The following is a 22099-nucleotide window of genomic DNA, read 5'->3' as shown; positions in this document are numbered from 1 at the left end:
TAAACCCTGTCAGGAGGCTAAAAAAGGAAGGTCAAAACAAATAAGACCTTTCCCTGGAAACCTCTACTGGACCTTTTGAGAGTGCACGACATCCTGAGTTTCTCTTGTAGACAAATACTTCAGGCATTTATTTGTAATCAGATACTGACTTCAGCAGATTACAGCACAGGATCTATAAACAATCACAGTCACTACACTATCAATTCATAAATATAATGTGGATTATCCATGAAACACTTGTGATTCCTTTCAATACATTCAATACATCCTTTCGGGATACTTCCCTGCAAGCATCCCCTGGCATATAATAAGGAAAGGAAAGCATTCAGGTTACTTAAACCTTCTTGACATATTCACAGTAGTATCAATGTTTATACAGGGGGATCTCTTTCCAGGTGACTTTAGCTAAGAATCCTAAGAGTCAGGGACTAATAAGCAAGACAGACCTCTGGAAGGCGGTCACAATAAATATTTCAAAGCTCGTGTAAAGAATGGAGCTTTACTCAGGCCCCACGAAATACCCAATCATATTTGTAACAATGGAACAGGTGAAGTTGCTACTTACAGGCATCCACTGGACCAGGTGTTAGTTATATACTATTTCATTTAGTCAACCCAACCCTTTGGCAAAGTATTATAACCAATTTCCCTTCACAAATGAGGACGCCATTAGGTAAGTCACATCCAGTATTTCAAACCCCATCAATCTGTTTCTAAAGCTCATTACACGATATTCCTACCCCATATTACTCGGATAATCTGGTTTCTAGCCTGGTGGTTAAAAAAGGAGTAGGCAGTCTAAGAAGTACCCCCATCACCAGTGAGGAAGCAACACCGCAATAAGAAAAGCAAACACAAGAAAGAAAGCCACAGTGGTTAGATTTTTTAAATATCTGCTGAAAAGTTACTGCATACCACACCTAATGTTAGGTACTAGGGACACAGTGACATGTGACACAGCCCCTGCCCTTAAGGAGCTCACAGCCTATCAGAGAAAAACAGCCTTAAATACTCAATACTCCAAGGACAGAAATGGGTAAGACAATCATCATAATGGCTCGAAATCACAGGGAAAAGCAGTTTAGCGTGAATTAAGAAGGAGGGAATATGATTCACTTCGGTTTGGAAATATTTCTCATCCCCAAACTAAACAAGTAACTTTTGGATTATGTTCACTTCACACTAGCATATCACTGATCTACTTTAAGAACAAGAAATAGTTGCAGTGAAAATCCATACTATAATAAAGCAAGTTACTGGTTAAAAAATAAAAAAATCCCATGAGACCCTTGTAGTACCACTTGAGGAAGAGGAGCACCAGAATGCAGTAAAGTTCCTTTTCCTATTTCCTTGTGAACATTACACCAGAACGGAAAACTAGATCCACCTCGCTCACACATGTGCCCATATATAATGTGGATAATGTTCTAAACTTACGTGAGATCACAATCTGAGAACCATGCAATCAATCAGGGACTCCAACCAGGCTTTATATATCCAAGCTCCCTAGTACACAGCTCAGGGGAAATGCATCAAGCAGTGCAGGGAGCCCTTAGGCAGCGCGAGGAATGCCAGTTCCGCTGAGGAGTGGCCACGTGACCTTGGACCTCAGTTCTTCTGGGGAGGAAAAAAAGGGGAGGGGGGGAGTAATGCAGTCTACCCTAGAGGTAGGAGATTGAGTTCTGATCAAGGACTCTTCAGAGTTCCTATGAATTATTTTACAAGTTGCTATTGATTGCTTTCTCTTTTCCTCCACCATGCCCCCATCATTTCTACTGCCTTCAGTCTACCTGTTTCTTAGTGAAAACAGGACAATTAACTGTCCAAGAGAGCTGTTCATGTAGAAGTCCTCTATACTAAAAGATATCCAATATTACCTTTCTCTATAGTAATTAAACAAACTGGGGGAAATTTGGGCTTCAAAGACTTTTCTTAACCCTGATAAACAAAATACCTTGTACCAAAATTGACACGAGCAGATCCCGATCATCCCATTACTTTAAGGAGACATCTCTAAAGCAATCAGTACTTTCTGTACAAACTCCTGTTTCTCTGAGGTAATTAAACGTCTCTAATAAAGGCAAGGAAAAAACAGAATCAGGCATTCAAAACTTAAAAAACACCTTTAAGTCATCGGTCCAGCCTCTCTTAAATGTTAAAAAGGTAAACAATAAGAAAATAAAATGTAAACTATATTTTAAATTACAAAAAATTTCATTAATATAATTAATCCTGGGAAGTCATGATAGCACAAAGCAGCCAAATATAAAGCTTTTAAGAATTTCTAAGTAAATACTTTACAAAATTGTCTTCAGTACATGTTTTTGTACTAAGGAGAACTGAGGCTGTACAATAAAAAGCAAATATACTAAAGTAATACCATACGCTCACTACTGCAATTCAGAAATGAAATTCTAATCATTTCTGCTACAATTTACTGCACAAATTTATCTATCATTCCTTAAACATTAAAATGTTTCCCTTGTAAAGAACAATGTTAGCACTGGTAAATTCTCCCTGTGAGTCAAATACTAGGTTCTCTGACAAGGTACTATAATATATAATAGAACTAGTGCCAAAGAGCTGAAGTATTCCCCCAGCATCTGACCTTAACAATTCTACTTCTTTATGTGATCTAAAATATACAACACTCACCTCTGTAAGCATTAAAATAAATTTCCACTAGCATGCCTCTGATCGTGCCTCAGATTAAGTCAAAATTTCTTTCAACTGCCAACAATTCTACATATGAATAACAAATTAAGCTGAAATTAAGACACCTCTCAGCAAAAACATGACATCTATTACCGAGTGTAGAATGTGTTCACCAATGCCATTAACCAAAAATCGCAAGAAAACAAGGCATAAGGAAAATTCACTGCTACTTGATGAGTTCACGGGTATAGTTGCCATCCAAATCTAAATACATGGAATGCATTAAACTTTAAGTATAAAGAACATCTGCTTTGCCTAAATTTTTTTTTTTTAATGGCAAGATCTTAAAAGACTTTACCACTTTTCTCCATGCCTACTATAACCATCCTCAACCTGGGGCAGCCTTCTCCGTTTTCAGTTCCCAGGCTACAGACCACAGAAGAGGAACCTGAGCAGAGTGAATTTACTATCAGATTCCTAAGATCTAATCCTGCCCATGACCGAAGGCATCCCTTTGATGATCCTTTGCTTACTCACAATCAAACCACTTACCAACTCTGTCACACATTACTCCCCTCCCTCAAGCCTAAACTTGATCTCCAGTGCACACTAAGATCAATACATTCCCCCACCCCCATCAAAACAGAGGCATTTGAGAGTTAGGGTCCCTTAACCCTCCCTTCTATTTTCACCTTAGTCTTTCTAAGGAAGTTTTCTCATTTCCTAGGCTAACACCACCAAGCTTGGCCTCAACCCCAGTCTCTCTTAAGACACAGGTTCAAGTTTTCCCTAAAAAGGTTAAGCTGGGTCCCCTTCTTTAAAAAAAATATCCCTCCCCTCTTGATCTCAATCCTAATCATGCAACTTCTTGTAAAAAGTAGCGTTGGCAAGCTTTTCCTAGTTCAAAACCCTCTCTCTCTCATTCAACAATGCCTAACAAGAGGGCAGGTTGGCCATGCAAGGGACTCAGGCAAACTGAAGAAAATGTGCCTCCCCTACAGGGGCCAGCCACAAACCCCACTGCGGATTACTGAGTGCCATGCTAAACATCAGGTAGGCCTGTCCTTGCCTGACCTACGAATATTTTGAAAAAACCTTATGTGATCATTTTTCCCTTTCTAAACAATGGCTCTACTTGGTCTGAAACACCCCATGGTCACATAAAACAGATGAGCAGGCTGAAATGTGGCTCTTTTGGCTACCCATTTGCAGCCTCTGCCTTCAACATAAACTGGCTAATCCAATGATTTTGTAGGTTCACAATTCTCATCTACCCATAAAAGTGCACTATCTAAACTGTTTTATTTCTTGGTTTTTCACCTCTCCAATTCCCTTATTGTAGGTTCTATACTTGTAATCTCTGCCATTTCTCTCTCTACATGGCAACTAGGATCACAATAAAATGATCTGAAGCCTAGATTCGCAGTTGGCACACCAAACCATTTCATTCACTTGTACCCTAAACCAGCTATCTTTAATGACTCCTTTGCTTTATGTCACTACTTTCTCTTGCCCTTTCACTCTTATTCTTCTGTTTGGGTTCAATCTTCTTACCTGGATTATAATGTTCTAAGTGGCTTCGGTGTCCCCCACTACTTCCAATCTATCCTCTATAGAGAACTCGGATCCACTTTTAATCTAGCCTTTAAAGCCCTCCACAACTCAATCCCTACCTAAATTCACAGCCTCATCTGACCTCACTCTATAGCATATACATCATGCTCCAGCCAAAATGGAATACTTGCTGCCCCCTTAACACACCATCAAAACAGGCCCCGAAAGCCAAGAGCACAAACCATTAAAGGGGAAAAAAAAAAAAAAGGATAAATGGGACTTCATCGGTATTTAAAAGTTCTTCTTTTTGAAAGACACCCTTAAGAAAAATAAGTCAACAGGCTGGGAAAACATTTGCAAAACATGTATCTCATCAAGAACTTGGATCCAGAATACATGAAGAACTCAAACTCAACAACAAAACTAATTATAAAAAGGGCTAAAGATGTGACCAGTCACTTCATCAAAAGAGACGTGAATGGCAAATAGGCATGTGAAAAGATGTTCAACACCGCTAAAGACTGGTCGTGCAAATTTCATCACAGTGAAATGCAAATAGAAACCAAAATGAGGGACTACACACCTACTTAAATAGCTAAAATTTTAAATAAAAATGGGGGACTTCCCTGGCGGTCCAGTGGTTAAGACTCCGAGCTTCCAGTGCAAGGGGCGAGGGTTTGATCCCTGGTTGGGGAACTAAGACCCCATGTGCCGCTCAGTGTGGCCAAAAAAAAAGGGGTGGGGGTGGTAATTACAAAACATTGGCAAGAATGAAGAGCAACGAAACACACACTGATGGTGGGACAGCAAAATAGTACAGCACTTTGAAAACTGCTGGGCAGTTTCTCATAAAACTAAACATGCGCTTAAATCTGTTTCCTAGGTATTTACACAAGAGAAATAAAAACCCATGTCCACGCAAACACCTGTATGCAAATAGCTTTACTCATAATAGCAAAGGCTGGAAATAACTCAACCTTCCAGCAACAGGTGAATGCATAAACAAATACGGTACATACATAATGGACTACTGAATATACCTATATATGCAACATGGATGATCCTTAAGAGCATTATGCCCAATGAAAGAAACCAGACACAAAAAACAACCAGTCTGATTCCATTTATGACCTTCTGGAAAGGGCTAAACTAAAAGGACAGAAAGTCTGTGCACTTGCAAAGCTCTTGGGAGTTGGGCAAGGGGATTAGTGAACAACGGGACAGGGGGAAACTTTTTTGGGGTGATCAAAATGTTGTGTATCGTTTGTGGTGATGATTACACAACTGTATAGATTTGTCAAACTTCACCCAACTGTAGACCTAAATCAACAAGGTAGTTTGCTGTATGTAAATTATACCTCAATTAAAGCAGAACAACTGTCTCTGGACCATGACTCTTGGCCTGACATGCTGTTAATTGTCTAAGAAATACTTAGTGCCTGTTGCAATCCTAATAATTGTTTGATGTGCAACTAAACCACAGAATTTCCCGATTACTTAACCCCAAAGTTGCAAATGGCTGCCTAGTATCCAGGTTTAAGAGTGAAGAAAAAAAAATCTAAAATTTATAATAGGGAGGTTTAACATATAAATTCGAATTTCCAGGTTGGTTTAAAATACCATCAGGCATTGTCACATGACAGAGCCAGGGATGTGAGCTTACCCCAGTCCTTAACCACTTCCAATGGACTCACACTTAACCATTTAACTTACTTGGCTGCTTATTTATCTCACTTTACTCAATACTTGACTAATTAATCCTTAACCCATCCTTCCTTTCTGATACCTATAGCTCTTTACCACATTCATCATACCTTGCTTTATATTATGGATCTTTGAACACATTTTAAAAATCCCAACCAGACCATAATTCCAGACAGTCTCTGAATTATCAATCTATTTTTATAGACTCACACAATGCCTTCCAGAGCTGGTACTTAATAAAATGAACAGTGATCGGTATTACTAAGCGATGTATACAAAAATTCTATGAAGGAATACCAATAACAATAAAACTTCTATCAGGGAGAAATGTTAAAAACAAGTTATAAATATCGTTTTCCCATGAGTTCTCAATCAGGTTCCATTTACTGCAGTCTATTATTAATTATAAATGAAGACTCTACAAAAAATAGCATCTTTTCAAACAGAGTAAAACAGGCCCACATATTAAAAGAATGCAAGAAACTTGCCAAATACAAGTAACTCCCAGGTCTGGGTTAAACTTAGCGTGAGACTGATAACAGAGGCTGCTTTATCTAGGCTAAGTTCAAACACTTCAGAAATGAGCAATTAACAGTCCAAGCTAGAGAATTCACAGTAAGCCAAATAGGAAAGTTCCCAAAATCTAGCCAGTGTATATCAACAGAAGTACTTAAAAGTCACTACAGCAGTAAGTTCTCAATAAACACATCTGCCTTGATGATGGCAAGATACTAACTACCTGACCATTTGTATGATGGTTACCTTTTACCTACGGATAAAACATCCACCTATTTTATCCATAAGTATGGTGCGAGGGCACCTCTAAAAATGCCTGGAACCAGACCACAATCCCCTCCTCTACTTTCACTACTATAGGGTAATGTAATCTTAAGTTGCATTAACAGAAGCAATGGCATGTCTGGTCCCCTGGGAAATACAAGTTCCACGGCACGTTGCCCAGCTTAGACCACAGTATTGACTACAATCCAGAGAACACCCAGCAGAGGTTAAGCAGGAACATTCATGATATCTAGAAACTGTATCAAAGAGGAAGGCTGAGGAGGAAAACAGGCTATACAGCCTAAATAAGAATAAAGGAAGATGACAGTTAACTCAAATAACTAAATGGCATCATGCAGAAGAACAGCCAGACTTATTTAACTTTACTCTAGAAGAATTAAAAACAATTAGTTACAGTGAAAGAGTATTCAGCTCAGCATTTCTAAGAGAACTATTAAGATGTCTTCTAAAGTAATGGTTTTTCTCTTAAGTATCTGAGCAAAGGGGATGGCCATTAAAATTATTCAGAAAAGAATCCCAACTATTTGCAGGTACCTTACAAACCTAAAATTCTAGAACTAAGTTATATACTATATTAAAAATTCAGCATAGAATCCTTTTATTTTTGCAATTCTAGCTAAATGGATTGATTACAGGATATGTATTTCATCCTGCCCTATACCCCCAAGCTGTGTTCATTTCCTCGGCCTTTACAGGCAGATGTTCTACTTGCTGATGGTCTTCCTTCCTTATGCTACATAGTCTGCACTCTGTATCTAGGGGTTCTGTATCCATGGTTGGTTGAATCCAGGGATGTGGGACCTGTGTTTACAGAGGGCCAACTGTACTATGCCATTTTATATAAGGGACTTGAGCATGCACGGATTTTGGTATCCACAAGCGGTCCTAGAACCAGTTCCCCACAGATACTGAGAATGACTATATTCACAACAAAAAGCAGTTCTACTTATTTTAAACTGAGAGGATAAGGAGACCTCTCCAGAAAATCTTCAAAAAAGATTTTCTGAATTATTATGGAGGGAACTTTAATATTTTGGTAGGCATGATAATAGGGAATAAAAACTCGGTTTGCTGTTTCCAGGCAGCCACTCCCAATGCACACTCATCACTTATAAGATACAAACAATACCAGTCATTCCCAGAAACTCTGCCAAATAACTACCTAACATTGTTCTACATATCGCTCTATAACTTGTTTCTCTGTAAGAAAACCTAATGGTCGAACTCTAGATTTTAAAAAGCACAAGGTTAAAAAACACATACAACACACTGAGACCTATTTAAAATTGGATAGATGGTCAGATTATAAAGATATGCAACTGATTTACCACCTGTATACCGTGGTATAATTTTAACAGATAATACATTACTTTGGCAAGAGCTACCATTTTAGTGAAAACAGTCTGATCAAGTGCCTAGACTTTCTTAACCTAAAAAAAAATGCTAGCATATAATATTGCCAATAGTTAACGTAGGATAAATTTTTAAACAATTTAAATGAAAACTAAAATATTATTTCAGCATGTAAATTACTCCATGGGAACAAAATTAAGCACTTAATAGAAGCATATTAACTCTTTCAAACCACTAGGCATCATTTAACAATAACAGCTACCTACACTGAGAAGTATCCCAGTAACCTGAAATACTCTTAACTTGCCCAGTTAACTCCCTTACACCACATACTAGATATATGCCTCAAAGTATATTTAAATCCCAACTATGTACACCTATAAGTTTAACATTTAAATATTTTTAAAGAGGGGGAAGGGAGAAGAGGCAAGTCCAGACATTAATGAGTACAGTATTTCCTCTTCAAGTAAAAGGAACTGATTTACTAAGAACCCTTTGATGGGTCACACCCTAAAGATGGGTCGCATCTAAAGACCCTTTGATGGGTCATTTGTGGTTAAAAAAAGGGTTTTTAACTTGTCTGTGGCCTGTTACAGGGAATGGAAAGTTCACATTTTAACACACTACACTACTTTGTACGTTGCATAAAACACCCAACACTGAGAATTTAGTAAAACTGACCAAGATCTACAATATAATATCATTTCCTATTGTCTATTTAATACAAACATTTGTTTCAGTGACTAGAGTGCTTAGAATGGTCTAAGTAAAACCAAAACATCTGCTAAAAATGTGGTAACAAAATAATAAATAATCAGTCTTATGGAACGAACTTTAAGATGAAGAGAAAACTATCCTTTCATTATTCTGTCTTTGGGGATCCAATTCTGAGTAAAAACTACATACTTTATCCCATTAGATCACATCCTGACCTAACAAAGTGCTAAGCTATGTTCTTTAAAACACTGCTGTAATGACTACTTTAAAGAGCAGCCCTGTGGAAAGATGCTGAATATGTAATCATAGTACACTTACAATTTAAGGAGAGAAAAAAAAAGTCCCACACTGGGGAAGAGAAGCCATACTTAAAGAGACTAGAACAAAAATATCAAAGTGCTGTGGCCAAAATTAGTATAAATAGACTTTATTGAAGTCAGTGCCTCTGTACTGAGACAGAAGATTGTGTCTACATAAGCACAAGTTGTAACATTTCACAACTTCTAAAAGGAATGTCAACAATTACAACGATCATGCATACCATGGTCGATAATCACATTTTAGAAGCATTTTCAACCATTTCTAAAGAAATGCTTATAACATTGTTATATATAGAACTACTTTCAATAAACTGCAAAACATTGATCGACTTTTCCAGTATGAGCTACAGTGTCAACACAAAAGGGAGGCATAAATGTTTAATTTATGAAATCAGAATGGAATATTTACTGTAAAGAAAAATTAAAAAGCTTTCAAATAAAGGCCATTATTGAACCAACGTGAAGAGCACAACTTGAACTTTTGAGTTCATTCATCTTTTAAAGCTGTCCTCTGAATAACTTCAGTTCTAAGCATTGAATTCAGTACTGTGAATATTCCTTGGATTGCAGTTTGGCAATGATGCGGTCCAACTGTCTCTTTGCTTCACACTGTGGGAAATTGCTCATGTCATAATATTGAGGGGCAATTTTCACCAACCTGTCCAGAAGGGGGGGAAAAATTACCAAATTAACAATTAAAGTACTGGAGTTGCTAACGGGATAGGCATTACTCATTAATATACTGATAAAGAAAAGCAAACCTACAAATCCAAATCAATGTTAAAATTACAAATGCCTAATCCTTATAAACACCACTTTTGATATGCATGCTTCTAGTAAGCTGTAAATTTTCTGATGGTGGACTTTCCATAAACTTAAAAAAAAAAAGATAAATTCTTATAAAAAATCCTTTCTTTACATTAATACAAAGATATTAACATAAGGTCATTCATTTCTTCACTCTAGAACACTATTTTGACCAACCTCTCTACGGTTATAGTACTGAAGGTTCTATACAAGAAACATCTTGGTATTCAAATGACTGGATCTTCTCATTTTCAAAGTTCTAATAACCATAAATATAATTCTATACCCCAAACAATACACTTTACTGAATCTTTTTTAAAATTTGGCCATACAATTTTTTCTCAACAAAGCATTTAAGATAAAATGATAATGTCCTACACAATTTAAGTGTCAAAAGTCATAAATCAGTGTAGGAAAGAAGCCTCAAAGTATAGAGCAAGTGACATCAACTAAAATAAGCGCTTCAGTCCCACCATTCTTGGCTGACGTTTCCTATCTTAAGTTATAGAATAGATTCTGGCAAAAAAGGAAAAAAAAAAAAAAAAAAAGGACACAAGAGGGAGTGAGGTAGTGAGCTAGTGAAGTGGGTGGGTAATTTTGCTTAAATTAGGAGTCAGTTCTGATTACATTTTGTGAATCAAATATGCAATGATACAAAAAGAGGTATAGTTTTTAATGCTTGCTTAGCTCCTAAAGCACCAACATATAAATAAATAATAATTCAGAGCTAATTATAGTGGGACAGATAAAATATAAAGACTGACTGACTTCTGGAACCAGGAGACTTGAGTTAATCACAACAGCAAGAGAATGGCACTAAAGACACTCTTGATATCAGTCAACTGTAACTTTATATTTGGCTCCAAATCCTGCCCATGTCCGTATCAACAATCCCACCGTCCTCTTATCAAAGCAAAGATTTTAAGAGGTAACCATACCATCAGGTCAAAGCCCCATAACTATACACTGGACTATATACCTTAGTGATGAAAACACCGAATTCCCCAGAGTGAAACGAAAAACAAGACTCCTTTCAGATTCCATTCTAAGCAAACGGTAACGAAAACTTTTAGAACGAAAGGCGCTGAGCTTACCATTCGGGCTTGATATCTGTACACGTCCGGATGTAATTCTTTGTTGTAAGAACAAACTCATTATAAAGCACCCATTCAGGCTTGTGGTCAAGAACAGTAGAGGGATGCAACTGAACCACCTGGTTATCTTTCACAGTTAAGTAATGCCCTGTTCGTTCTAAATGTGCCACCTGAAACCAAAACCCAGTAAATTAATACAATACTTCTGATGTGCTAGTTACAAAACAAAAGTGGTGTAAAGCTACCTATATAATTAGGGACAAGCAAGCCTCACCTTTTGCTTTTTATCTGATGGCTATATTTATTTACCACTGACTAATAAAAGCAGGAATCAGCAAACTACAGCAGGCCAAATCCAACTCACTGCCTATGTTTGTAAGGCCTGTCAGCTAAGAATACTTTATACATCTTTAAATGATTAGGGGAAAAAAATCGAAAGAGAAACATTTGGTGACACTGGAGTGGAAATCACATGAAATTTACATTTCAGTGAAGTTTTATTGGAACACAGGCATTCCCATTTGTCCAAGGCTGCTTTTGTGCTATAAGGGCAGGTAGAGTTGAATAGTTTTAATAGGGACCTAATGGGCCCACAAAGCCTAATATATACTATTTGGCCTTCTTGCCTTAGACTATCTAGAGTAGGTTCTTAATGCCAGGTGACAACTTTGTGGTAGCTGAATAATTACTAAAAGATTCATTATCTATAATTAAACATATCAATTGGTGGCACTCATCCAAAGCAGATGAAGATAGCCCTTTCCAATTCTAGAACTCTAGTAACATAAAGAATACGTGTGAATAATAGAAATGAATAATACATAATAGAAAATAAACTCAATTTTATTCAATAAATATTTACTAAGCACCTACTAAGTGCCAGGTACTACACTGCATGCCCTATTTCTAATAAATTTTAATCCTAAGAGAGAATTAGAAATCCATAATGCTTGAGTAATAGAGCAAGGCATGAAAATCCTAACTCTAATAAGATCTTATAAGATGCCACAATAAACATTCTGTTGCTTTGATTTCAAATACAGACAATGAGCCAATCTACTTTCACTCTGACTCAGTGCATTTAAGTCCATTCTATTTATTGAGCTCATCTGGCCTTAAGGCAGGCCACATCTTGCTTAAAAGACAGAGCCAAAGGAGACAATGAAAAAAACAAGTGGGATATATAAGAGATAACTAAAACCAATCCCATCTCAAGTAGTAAGGGATTGACTTTTCATTGTTTTCGCCAGAAAAATTTTGCATTTTTAAAAACATAATTTGTTGTAAGTCCCTTAAAATAAATATTCACTAGATTTACCTGACAAGTTTTACTTCAGCCTCCAATATAAAACACAAAGCTAAATGAAACGTTTTAAATTATTTTTCATCTTTATTACTTAAATCAAAAGACACACCTGGCCTTCCCAGCACCAAGTGTCTTAAAGACTCCATTAATAAAAAAGTAATTCTAAAATTGATTTCTATATAACTGGATCACTAACTACGCCATTTAGTGAATTAATTTAGACACGTAAAAACTCAGTATATCAGTTCATTCAAGAATCTGGACATAAAATTTAAGATCAATACTTATAGGCATTCTTTAACTGAATTTTTGTGTTTACGTGGATTCCAAGGGCTGCTATAGAAAACAAACATTACTATGTAAACATTTAATTATGCACTTCTGTATTATCCACATACCTGCATAAAATACCCAGTAACCAATGCTTTTCTTATATTAATATAATAGTCCCTGCTTGTAAAGTCAGTACTTCGACGAGGCAAATTAAATCTGTCCATAATTCTCGATAGCTGCTGGCGTACATTGTCTGCTGACATCAGGGACCTGTAGTTAATGAAGTTGTCATAACACCACTGAACCGATTCATGATCTACAAAGTTGGAGGGAGGGAAAATAAGAGGGGACATGAATCATCCAAACAGGTATATTATCTAATTAAAAAAGGAAATCACTATAAACAGTAAGCTAAATAATCCAAAAGGGAATAACCCACATCATTTTTATAGATTAATCACAATGTTATCAACTTTCCTAAAAATCTGGAGTAAAGTTCAAAATTAGAAATAGCACTAAGGTTTCTGGCTATTGAATGACAAAACAATGGTTTTTGGATAAACTATTTTAATTGTACTGAGTTATTTACCCATAAACATCCACCTGGTTGTTTTCGATAGTCTGACAGGGGTGGGTTGAGAGAATCTGGAAAAATGCCATGTCTTTCTCATTTTCAAAGAAAAAACAAACTTAGATTAAGACTGTCAAATACAATTTAAAAGTTATAAAAATGAACTTCAAGTGACTATTGTGTGCTTTTCTTTATTCCTGAGCTAGAGCACCCCAAACTTAGTGTTTAAAAGTTTTACTGTGACCCATGTACCTCTTAGTGGTTTAAAATACAAGTGACATAGTTTACGAGGATGTGTGGAACACTCACTCTTATGTTTAATAAACAAAGCTCATATCAAAGCACTTCAAGTAATTTCACTACATGTATTTTATTTATTATCAAAGAGATCTTTCTCCATTGATGAATCCTTCCAACTAACCTAGAGATGCTCATGTAAGAGCTCAAACTGGAGCATCATGTAAAATATTACACAGTGCCATCTTTATGTCTCAAAGACAGTCACAATGGAAAACTGCATTATTTACTTCAGAGGCCCTTCAATAAATAAATCTAAGAGGGTTATTGTGAAATGCGGGGGGGGGGGGGGGGGGGGAGAGGGTTCCCTTAAAAAATTACAACTATGATGATCCTTTTCCAGCTATGTAATATACAGTAATCTTTGGCATATTCCTTTCTCCTTGGTTCTAGGATTCTACTAATTATAATATACGTATTCTTAATAGTTTGTCAGAGGAACAGGTATATTAATAAATGTTTATCCATTACAAAATGCAGCCACATTTCAGAAACAGGGTAGGTGGATAGGTGGGGTAGTAAGTGACCTTTAAATTGAAGAACTGACATGTTAAAATGTCCATCAATTAACCCATCTGGAATGAGAAATAAAAGGTATCCAACTGAACATACTGACATTTAAAGCAAAGCACTGAGTATCTTCAGAGATGAAACAAAGAAAGTATGTGCTGAATGAAAGGTAACGTCGAAACAGACAATAAAAAGGGGGACTTCTTAAAAGGGTTGTTCATTTGCAGACTCTGATCTAGTGTTTCTGATATGCTAAACTTTTCACAGAATTCATACACTAAAGAGTAACAGAACAGGAATTTTAAGTTGTCAAGATAAACAAATAGTATCTGATGGTTTTACTATGTTTCTAAATTTTTGAGAACAGTTTGATAAATGGGAGGAATAAAATCCAAACATGGGAACATTTTATTAAAATAATTCTAGCTATATATTTCTCACAGTGAAACTACTCTTAAGATCTAAAGCCAAACCATTAGCACAGACACACACAAACACACAGAGAAATTAAGGCACTGCAAAATAACTTAAATCTAGTTCCTGTTTCCCAAGTGTTAAAACAAATAGTATAAAGACTAATTTATCTTTACTATGTAATCACTGTCTTTAATGAAATAGATCCTCTTGACTAATATCTGAAATATTTGCTAATATTTGCTAGTTTGCAAATACACAATGTTTCAAATACAACACAGCATCACTTAAAAATTAGTTAAAACACCCCAAATTCAATAAATGGATATGAAATGTCCAAATATTATGTGGAGATCAAAGTTTGATGTTATTTTTAGAATAGCTCCCCTTATTTGAAAAGGTGGCAGTGATTAAAGGCTAAATGTCCAGTCATTCTGTTTCCTTTGACCTTATTAAGAAAAGCGTATCGAGGAAAAGGTCTAAAACTAACCAACAGCTTACCATCCCTATGGCAGTGAGAAGCATTTAGTAGAAAAGGATCATCTATCTATCTAGTGAGTAGATGTTCCCATTCTACTTCATGACACTCCCTCTGCTTACTATGCGTAGGATAAAGCTTTTATAGGTATCTACTGTTCAATATTTTCCTAGAAAGCTCCCAACTACCAAATATGTGTATAAAGCACAAGCATTCTTTAGCAATTTTATCATTTAAATCTTAAAACTCCAACATAAGATACTGTAATGCTACATTTATATGTAAAAATGAAAACACACAGTTCCACTACAAATCTTAAATTTCATTTTCAAAGCAAATTATGAAATCCAAATACAATGCTGTGCTAGTTACCATCAAAAGCTTAAATGACAAAATAACACAACCTAATTTTAAAAGAATTAAAATGTCCTGTGAGAGAAATAGGGTTAAAAAACCATGCTGCTCTTTCAGAAATCTTTTCATTTCCACTTAAAACAGTACCTTAGTAACGTCAAGGGATTCTGAGAACCAAGATGGATGTGAATCTGCTCCTTCTCAAGGCAGTTATCACAATCTGTTAATAAGTTATGTCTGGTGGTCACACAGTTATCAACCAGCATGTGATACAGTTCGCACCACAACAGGAATATAGTGTATTTCTTGAACTGACCTATCCCATCGGGAATAAAGTCTTTAACATTATGTATTACCAATACTTTGGACACAAGAAGGATAAAATAAATTTTCTGAATTAAACTATGTATTGGCCTTCATCTGTTTCTCAATTACTTTTCATTTACCTCCCTTATCTGCCCCAAATTTATTAGATCTAGGAAGAGAAGGACTCTACCTTTTCCTTACCTGGTATTCATCAATTCTATCAACTCATATCAGAGTTCGTGTGTAAGACACAGATGTGCAATTTGGCTGCTAAGGTCCTTGTTCCTCATACTGGCCCTCTAGCACTTCTGGACCCTGAATGAATAAATTCACCCTTATCCCCAAAGAGATGTGCCAAAGTCAACAGACTATTTTAAGAGTGTAAATAGGGTTTTTTGAGAAATAAAAATGAGACTCAAATAAAACAAGGAGTGCAAAATTTGAATGTCTATATAATAAATTAGGAAACTAAATTCTTATCAGCAGAAACCACAAACTTTCAGAGTGATTGAAGACACCACATGCCTGGAAAAGGGTGATGTAGGGCTATCAGTCTCTGATAACGTATCACCCAACAGGTTAACCTACTGATATGTAGAAATCAAATACTTTCAGAATCTATTGCAATTACTTCCACATTTTTTTCCCTTTACATTTTCCTCTCATTTAATTTTTATAAATAGTGCATTCCAACAAAAGCATCTGGCAATAACTGTATTATCACCACTATGTTTCCTTGTTTTCAAATAACTGGAAAATGTTTTTCATGTTGCTAAATATTCTCTGAAAACATAATATAAAGCTAGAACAATATTTCACCATGTTGCTACAGCATAAATCACTGAACCATCTTTCTACTCGTGGGCGTTTAGGTAGTTTCCATTTTCCTTTACTATGACAGAGAACTGTGGGATAAAAAACTTGAAACATATCTCTGTCCACAGAATACTAAAAGAAAATCTCACAGATTATCTCTGGGTCAAAGGGTTTGAGTTTGTTAAGGTTCTTGGTAACATAAAATCTACTGCTTTTCATAAAGATAACATAAATTTACATTCCCAGCTCTGGTGTAAGACTGCTCCACTAAACCCACTCCTACACAGCTAAAGACTATTTTTCTTTAACCTCTGCCAATTTTATAGGTGAGAAAATGGCACCTCTCAATAACAATGCATTTATTGAACTACAAGTAGAGTTGAATTTCCCCCTCATGTTTATGGACCACTTATAGCCTGAGAATGGTCATTCACATTTATAGCCTGTATTTCTATTTTAGTTTACTCTTTTGTAAGAGCTATTTATTAGTAAAAATATTAGACAGTAATAATTCTATAATACAAAACCATTCACAAAAAATGCAAAATTAAAACAAAAGTATATCAAAATCTGTACGTTCATGGTAAATTTTATACAAGTATTTTATCTTTATTTCTCTGTATTTTCCAGCTTTCCAGTGCTTTTTCCCTGATTATAAAAGTAAACAACTCTGGAAAAGATGGGCAATTTCTATTTTAAATGCTAGTCACGAGTTTTTTTCTAAAGGATCTCTGGGTTTCTAATGTAAAGTTGTCACAGATAATAAATGAAAGTGAGATGAAGAAACATCTTATATGCTGCAAGTGACATTTAGACAAAAGAATGCCTTCAATCTAATTTATACTTACTTTGTTTAAAAGCGTGGTAGACATTCAGCAGTGTCAGATGATCTCCATCTATGTGGGCAAATCTCATCTTGGCCTCATCTGCGGCTTTCTTGGCCTCCGTGGGGCGAACAAAACACTGTGGGACTAAACAAGGTTGGTATGGGCCCAACACAAACGCCCATATCGATGAGTCACGCATTCACAGATAGAGGAACAAGGCCTAGCTAGGTCAGTTCACAGAGCATAGGGCAGGGCAGGATGGCCTCCAACTGCATCTTGGACTGTTTACTACCTTGATTTGGTACATCAACACCTAACCACATCTGTAAGACAAGAGGGTTTCAAAGCTACAGAGTACCTGATTATTTTTAACTAGATCTAAAAGTAGGCATCAAAACAGCTATTCTGAAGGCCATCAAGATACTAGAAAGCTCAACTTATTTCAAAAACCAGTGCCGATAGCTCTACCAATAGCCAGAATTATGGTGTTAATAGCCTTTTAGCTAAATATAGTTTTTTAAAAGGCCATCCATTGAATCCGCTGAATGGTTATGAAAGTGATGAAGCTATACTTGCCCACTGCAGGGCTAAAAACAACTTTCCAACCAGTGTACTGCCACATTTCTATTGTAATTCTTCCCTAGTGCTGTGGCTATTACCAACTGGTGGGTATCACTATTAGCACTGGTGAGCAGAAGCATATGTAAACATAAAAAATATCATGAAATCTTGGGTTTTGATGATAGCAGTAGTGGTGGAAGGTTAAACCGCCTCTGAATTAAGAAAATTCAAAAAGGCTGGGAATATTCGGCCTAGTTTTCCAGCATTTTAAGAAAAAGATTAGAAAATAAAGTCCCAAGTTTTTTTTAAACTGTATTTGAAGACTTCAATATAAAAGCAGAATCCAATATTTTAAAAGCTGACAATTAGTCTGAAACGGTCATTATTTCAAGGGTCATCAAAATATATAACTACAGTATTTGTTTAGAGCCTCAATATTAATTCACATAAAACTTTAAGTTGTTACATACAAAGCGTGCACTATATTTTTTGAAATACAACTTTCCTTAATTCACTTTAGCAATTCCATAGTCATAAAAGCATTATGAAAATAAAAAGACTTAACAACTTGGGACTTTGTGAACACATTTTTAAAGCTCTTAAAACTTTGTCAATAAAAAAAATTATAAATTATCAGTTCAGATAGAAGATAATGGGAATAATCGACAGTGAGATCAAATACAGTATCAATTACTCTTTGCCATACAGTTTCCCCTTTAAAATGATTCCAAAGAAGCCAAATAGAGACAATGACACATGATCACAGTAAATACTAAGTCTTGCTTAATGTAACTGAAGCAAGGTAATAAATAAAAGTACAGAAACCTCTCATAGCTCTGAAAGTTAATGTGAACTAGCTACCAGAGTTAAATATTGGGTGTAAGAAGCACTCCATAAGGCCCCTGATTTGTACTATTTATATCAGGACCCGAAAACTTCAGAAACTCTTTAAATGGAAAACAAAGCATTACAAGCTCAGCAAACTGTTTCAGTTCCATGACTTCTTCCTCACGCTTTAACATTTTCCCCCACAAATGCCATGCTTAATAATCGCTGCACATAAATGTTCACTCTCTTGATGTGCTAAAGATGACCAGTAAACCCTACGTTTTGTAGAACTATTACAAATAAGAGATGTAGTTGGAAGATCTCAACTGCATCATAATGACCAATTTTTTTAAAGGGCTAATTTTCTAAACTCAAACAATGGTAATTGTATAGTATGCCTGATAAGAGAACCTAGAAAAATAAAAACTGGGCAGATAACAAATACACAGTCTGTTAAACTCTTGCCCCACACTTTCTCTAAAAACTAAAATGTTGGGTTAACTACAACTGGGAGAATCTAGCAAAAACAACATATAAGAAAAGGCAGACAACAACCTACCACCACCTCCGCAAGAGACTACAATTTCATTAAAATGATTCGATACTGCCCTGCCCATCTGCTCTGAGTCTGATCAATCATAACTCTGCAAAAAAAACATTTTAGCTAGTTCTTAAATTAAAAATTCACACCATTAAAATATACATCTAAACTAAGCCAAAATTTTTATATTTAGAAATTTAAAAAATTTCCTCCTTTAACTACATGTAAGATTTTGAATTATTTGAGGCATTTAATGATAAATAATACCAATAAACCACTCTATGACTGGAAGTCAACTTTCCCCAGTACTGAAACTAGTATTATAGAGTACTTTGATAGTAAAAACTTAATACGTTTTCTATTTGTCGCTGCAAGAACCAGTGTATATTTTGTATGTTAACAATATTTCTCTTTTTTTGGAAAATCTAATTTCCAAGTTACTATTTATTTGTGAATTAAGTGTTACTGCTATTAAAAAAAATAGTATTTGTTCAGCTTAACGTTCCAATTTTTAAAATAAGCAATTTTATCTATTAGACATATTTATTTTATCAAGTGTTTTCCTGCCATTGTAAAAGAATTACCATCAGGTTAGATTTTAAACCTAGAATTATATATTACTACTTCTATTTATTTGATGCTAAGTTTGAAGTAAATGTTTGATTGCCACTGCAGTACGATTTATACATGTAGAAAAAGCTCACTCTTTAAATGACAGTTTGCTTTGTCTCAGGCTCACTTAATAGTGCCAGCTACTAGAATAAAGTTCTTCTGGTACTTTCAGCAATAAACTGCAAAACTGATGGACCTACCAAAGAACTCAGTTATAATGCCTTCAGACTTATTCTTCTCTTATTGAGATTTTTATTTGTACTCAAGAGAACCCATGTTTTTACTATACTGTGTGCACAATGACTTAATTTACTTTTGTAAATACTATGTCATTATGGAGCTACTTTACAAGATATTTAGGAAACAAAATGAGTCCCTTAAAACCACCTATAAAATCTACTATCATACTAAATATTAAAAAACAAAACCAAAAGTGAAGTCCACCCAAACTTTGAAGAGCTGGGTTTTTTTTAGTTCCTTTCCCTCTATTACCTGACAACATAGCAGTAATAGATAGGACCTCATTAGAACAGTTGTAGTCACAACTTGCAATAACCATTTTAGCGAGCTGTGGATCTAGAGGAAACTCGGCCATCATGGATCCCAGTTCAGTCAGATCTCCATCATCGTTTAAAGCAGCCAGATAATTCAAAAGTTCTAGGGCTCTCATCAGAGTTTCAGGAGCTAGGGGGAAAAGGCAATATAACAGACAAGCTGCCTTAATAAGCAAAAACATGACAAAGTACAAACTATTATAAGCATTCTCATTTTTCATTCTACAGTGGACCAAACTCGAAACTCAAACTGTCATCAAATTCAATTACAGAGATCTAGCAAACTACGAATCATATAAAATTGCAAAACTTCCCTGTATAGTAGTAAAACTGTCATCTTCCTAAGTACGTTAAATAACTGTTAACTCAACAATGTGTTTATCAAACTATTTTTCTTCCAAAAAAAAAACCTGGGGAATTTTTCACATTTTCATGCCCTGTCAATAACTCCCAGAATAATTCCGTTATTCTGAAGGGAAAAAAAAAGAATTTGCTCTTTTGTCACTCTTTTAGTTTTAATGCTAACACACAAAATTTATCTTGATGCATTGTAAGAAACAGGTAAAATGTATTTAATATATATACTGAATAGGAGGATGAAGAGAAAGAGTCAATTTTGGTTAAAAGGTTTGATAAAATATGCTTTGAGAATTCATACCTGGTGGATCCATAAAATCAAAATGCACCAAATCATCAATACCAAGTTTCTTCAATTGTAACACAACTGATCCTAAATTAGAACGCAAAATCTCAGGATAGGTGTTATCCTAGAAAAACACAAAAACATTTGTTCTGTTAAATATTCCTTAATCCTCTTGCTCCAAAAAGCAAAACATAATCTGTTCTCTGCCCCCTTAGCTATTAACTTTTGGCATTTCTTCTAAACCACTGACTAAAGAGAGGAGAAAAATACTTGTGGACTAAAAAGACTAAAAGGGAATCAGACACTTTCTGTGAACTATCTTTATAGGGTTCGAAGTGTTACTGCTGCTGCCCACCTCGACTGAGAACTGTAACAAAGATTTGTATTGGTAGACTACACCATAAATCTCAGAAAAACTAAAGAGATTATAGTGCCAAAAGGCAAGATAAAGTAAATGAAGTAATTTTCTCCTGGTAACAAATTCAACTTAACCTTCCAAACACACTAGGAAGGACACAGTAAAACCCTTACCTGCATTTCTGTTTTGTAGGCTTTCTCTGTATAAAGTCTGAAGCACTTCCCAGGTCTGGTTCGTCCAGCTCGACCAGCCCTTTGCTGAGCTGAAGCTTTACTAATGGCTGTCACTAAAAGGGACTCGACTCTGATTCGAGGATTATATACCTATTGGAATGGAAATAACATTAAGAATGATTCTTCCTTCAGTTAAACACAAAACTGTGATCTAACAGAAGTATCCAAAGCCCACAGCTAACCCCAAAATAAACAAAGTAGTACTGATGACCACTATATACCATGCTGGGACAGAAACAAAATTCATCGTCTTTACTCCTTAACTTTCTTTCAGGTATTCTGACTCCAGCATTCTGAGAGACCCAAGCTAACGTGAAAAGTCTCTTATCTAACACACAGATAGCTTATATCATCTTTACTCTTCCTAATTTAAAATAATTTCAGCCTTACCTTACTCTTATATAGTGGATTGTGCTGAAGGTTTTTGCCTGAAAATAACCTGTCAATTTCAACACCTTGGACATTAAGAAAACTATTTTGAACTTAGTCCAGAAGAAGTCAGTTATATGCTGCCAGTTTAAAGGACAGTTTTCCACCAAAAACATGAATACTATGTACAATGAATTCTCCCAATTATATTTATAAAATATAATCAAATGCAATCAAAGATCT

The 22099-nt window shown here is 35.6% G+C and overlaps 1 protein-coding gene across 1 annotated transcript in view; it reads right to left on the bottom strand.

Moving 5' to 3' along the window:
- Positions 1-9195: 9195 nt before the first annotated feature.
- DHX15 (DEAH-box helicase 15) overlaps positions 9196-22099 on the bottom strand; it is a 51452-nt gene continuing 38548 nt past the window's right edge. The window contains exons 8-14 of the mRNA XM_082462058.1: positions 21428-21577; positions 20912-21020; positions 20192-20383; positions 17179-17301; positions 12710-12900; positions 11006-11175; positions 9196-9762 (exon numbers count right to left, since the gene is read on the bottom strand). Of these exons, the coding sequence (XP_082318184.1) occupies positions 9645-9762; positions 11006-11175; positions 12710-12900; positions 17179-17301; positions 20192-20383; positions 20912-21020; positions 21428-21577 (1053 nt within the window). The 3' untranslated portion in view covers positions 9196-9644. The remainder of the gene's footprint in view (positions 9763-11005; positions 11176-12709; positions 12901-17178; positions 17302-20191; positions 20384-20911; positions 21021-21427; positions 21578-22099) is intronic.

This window comes from Balaenoptera physalus, assembly GCF_965194825.1.
Source record: "Balaenoptera physalus genome assembly, chromosome: 5".
Taxonomy (NCBI): domain Eukaryota; kingdom Metazoa; phylum Chordata; class Mammalia; order Artiodactyla; family Balaenopteridae; genus Balaenoptera; species Balaenoptera physalus.
The sequence above is the reverse complement of the archived record's forward strand: the minus strand, read 5'-3'. Positions and strand labels throughout refer to the sequence as shown.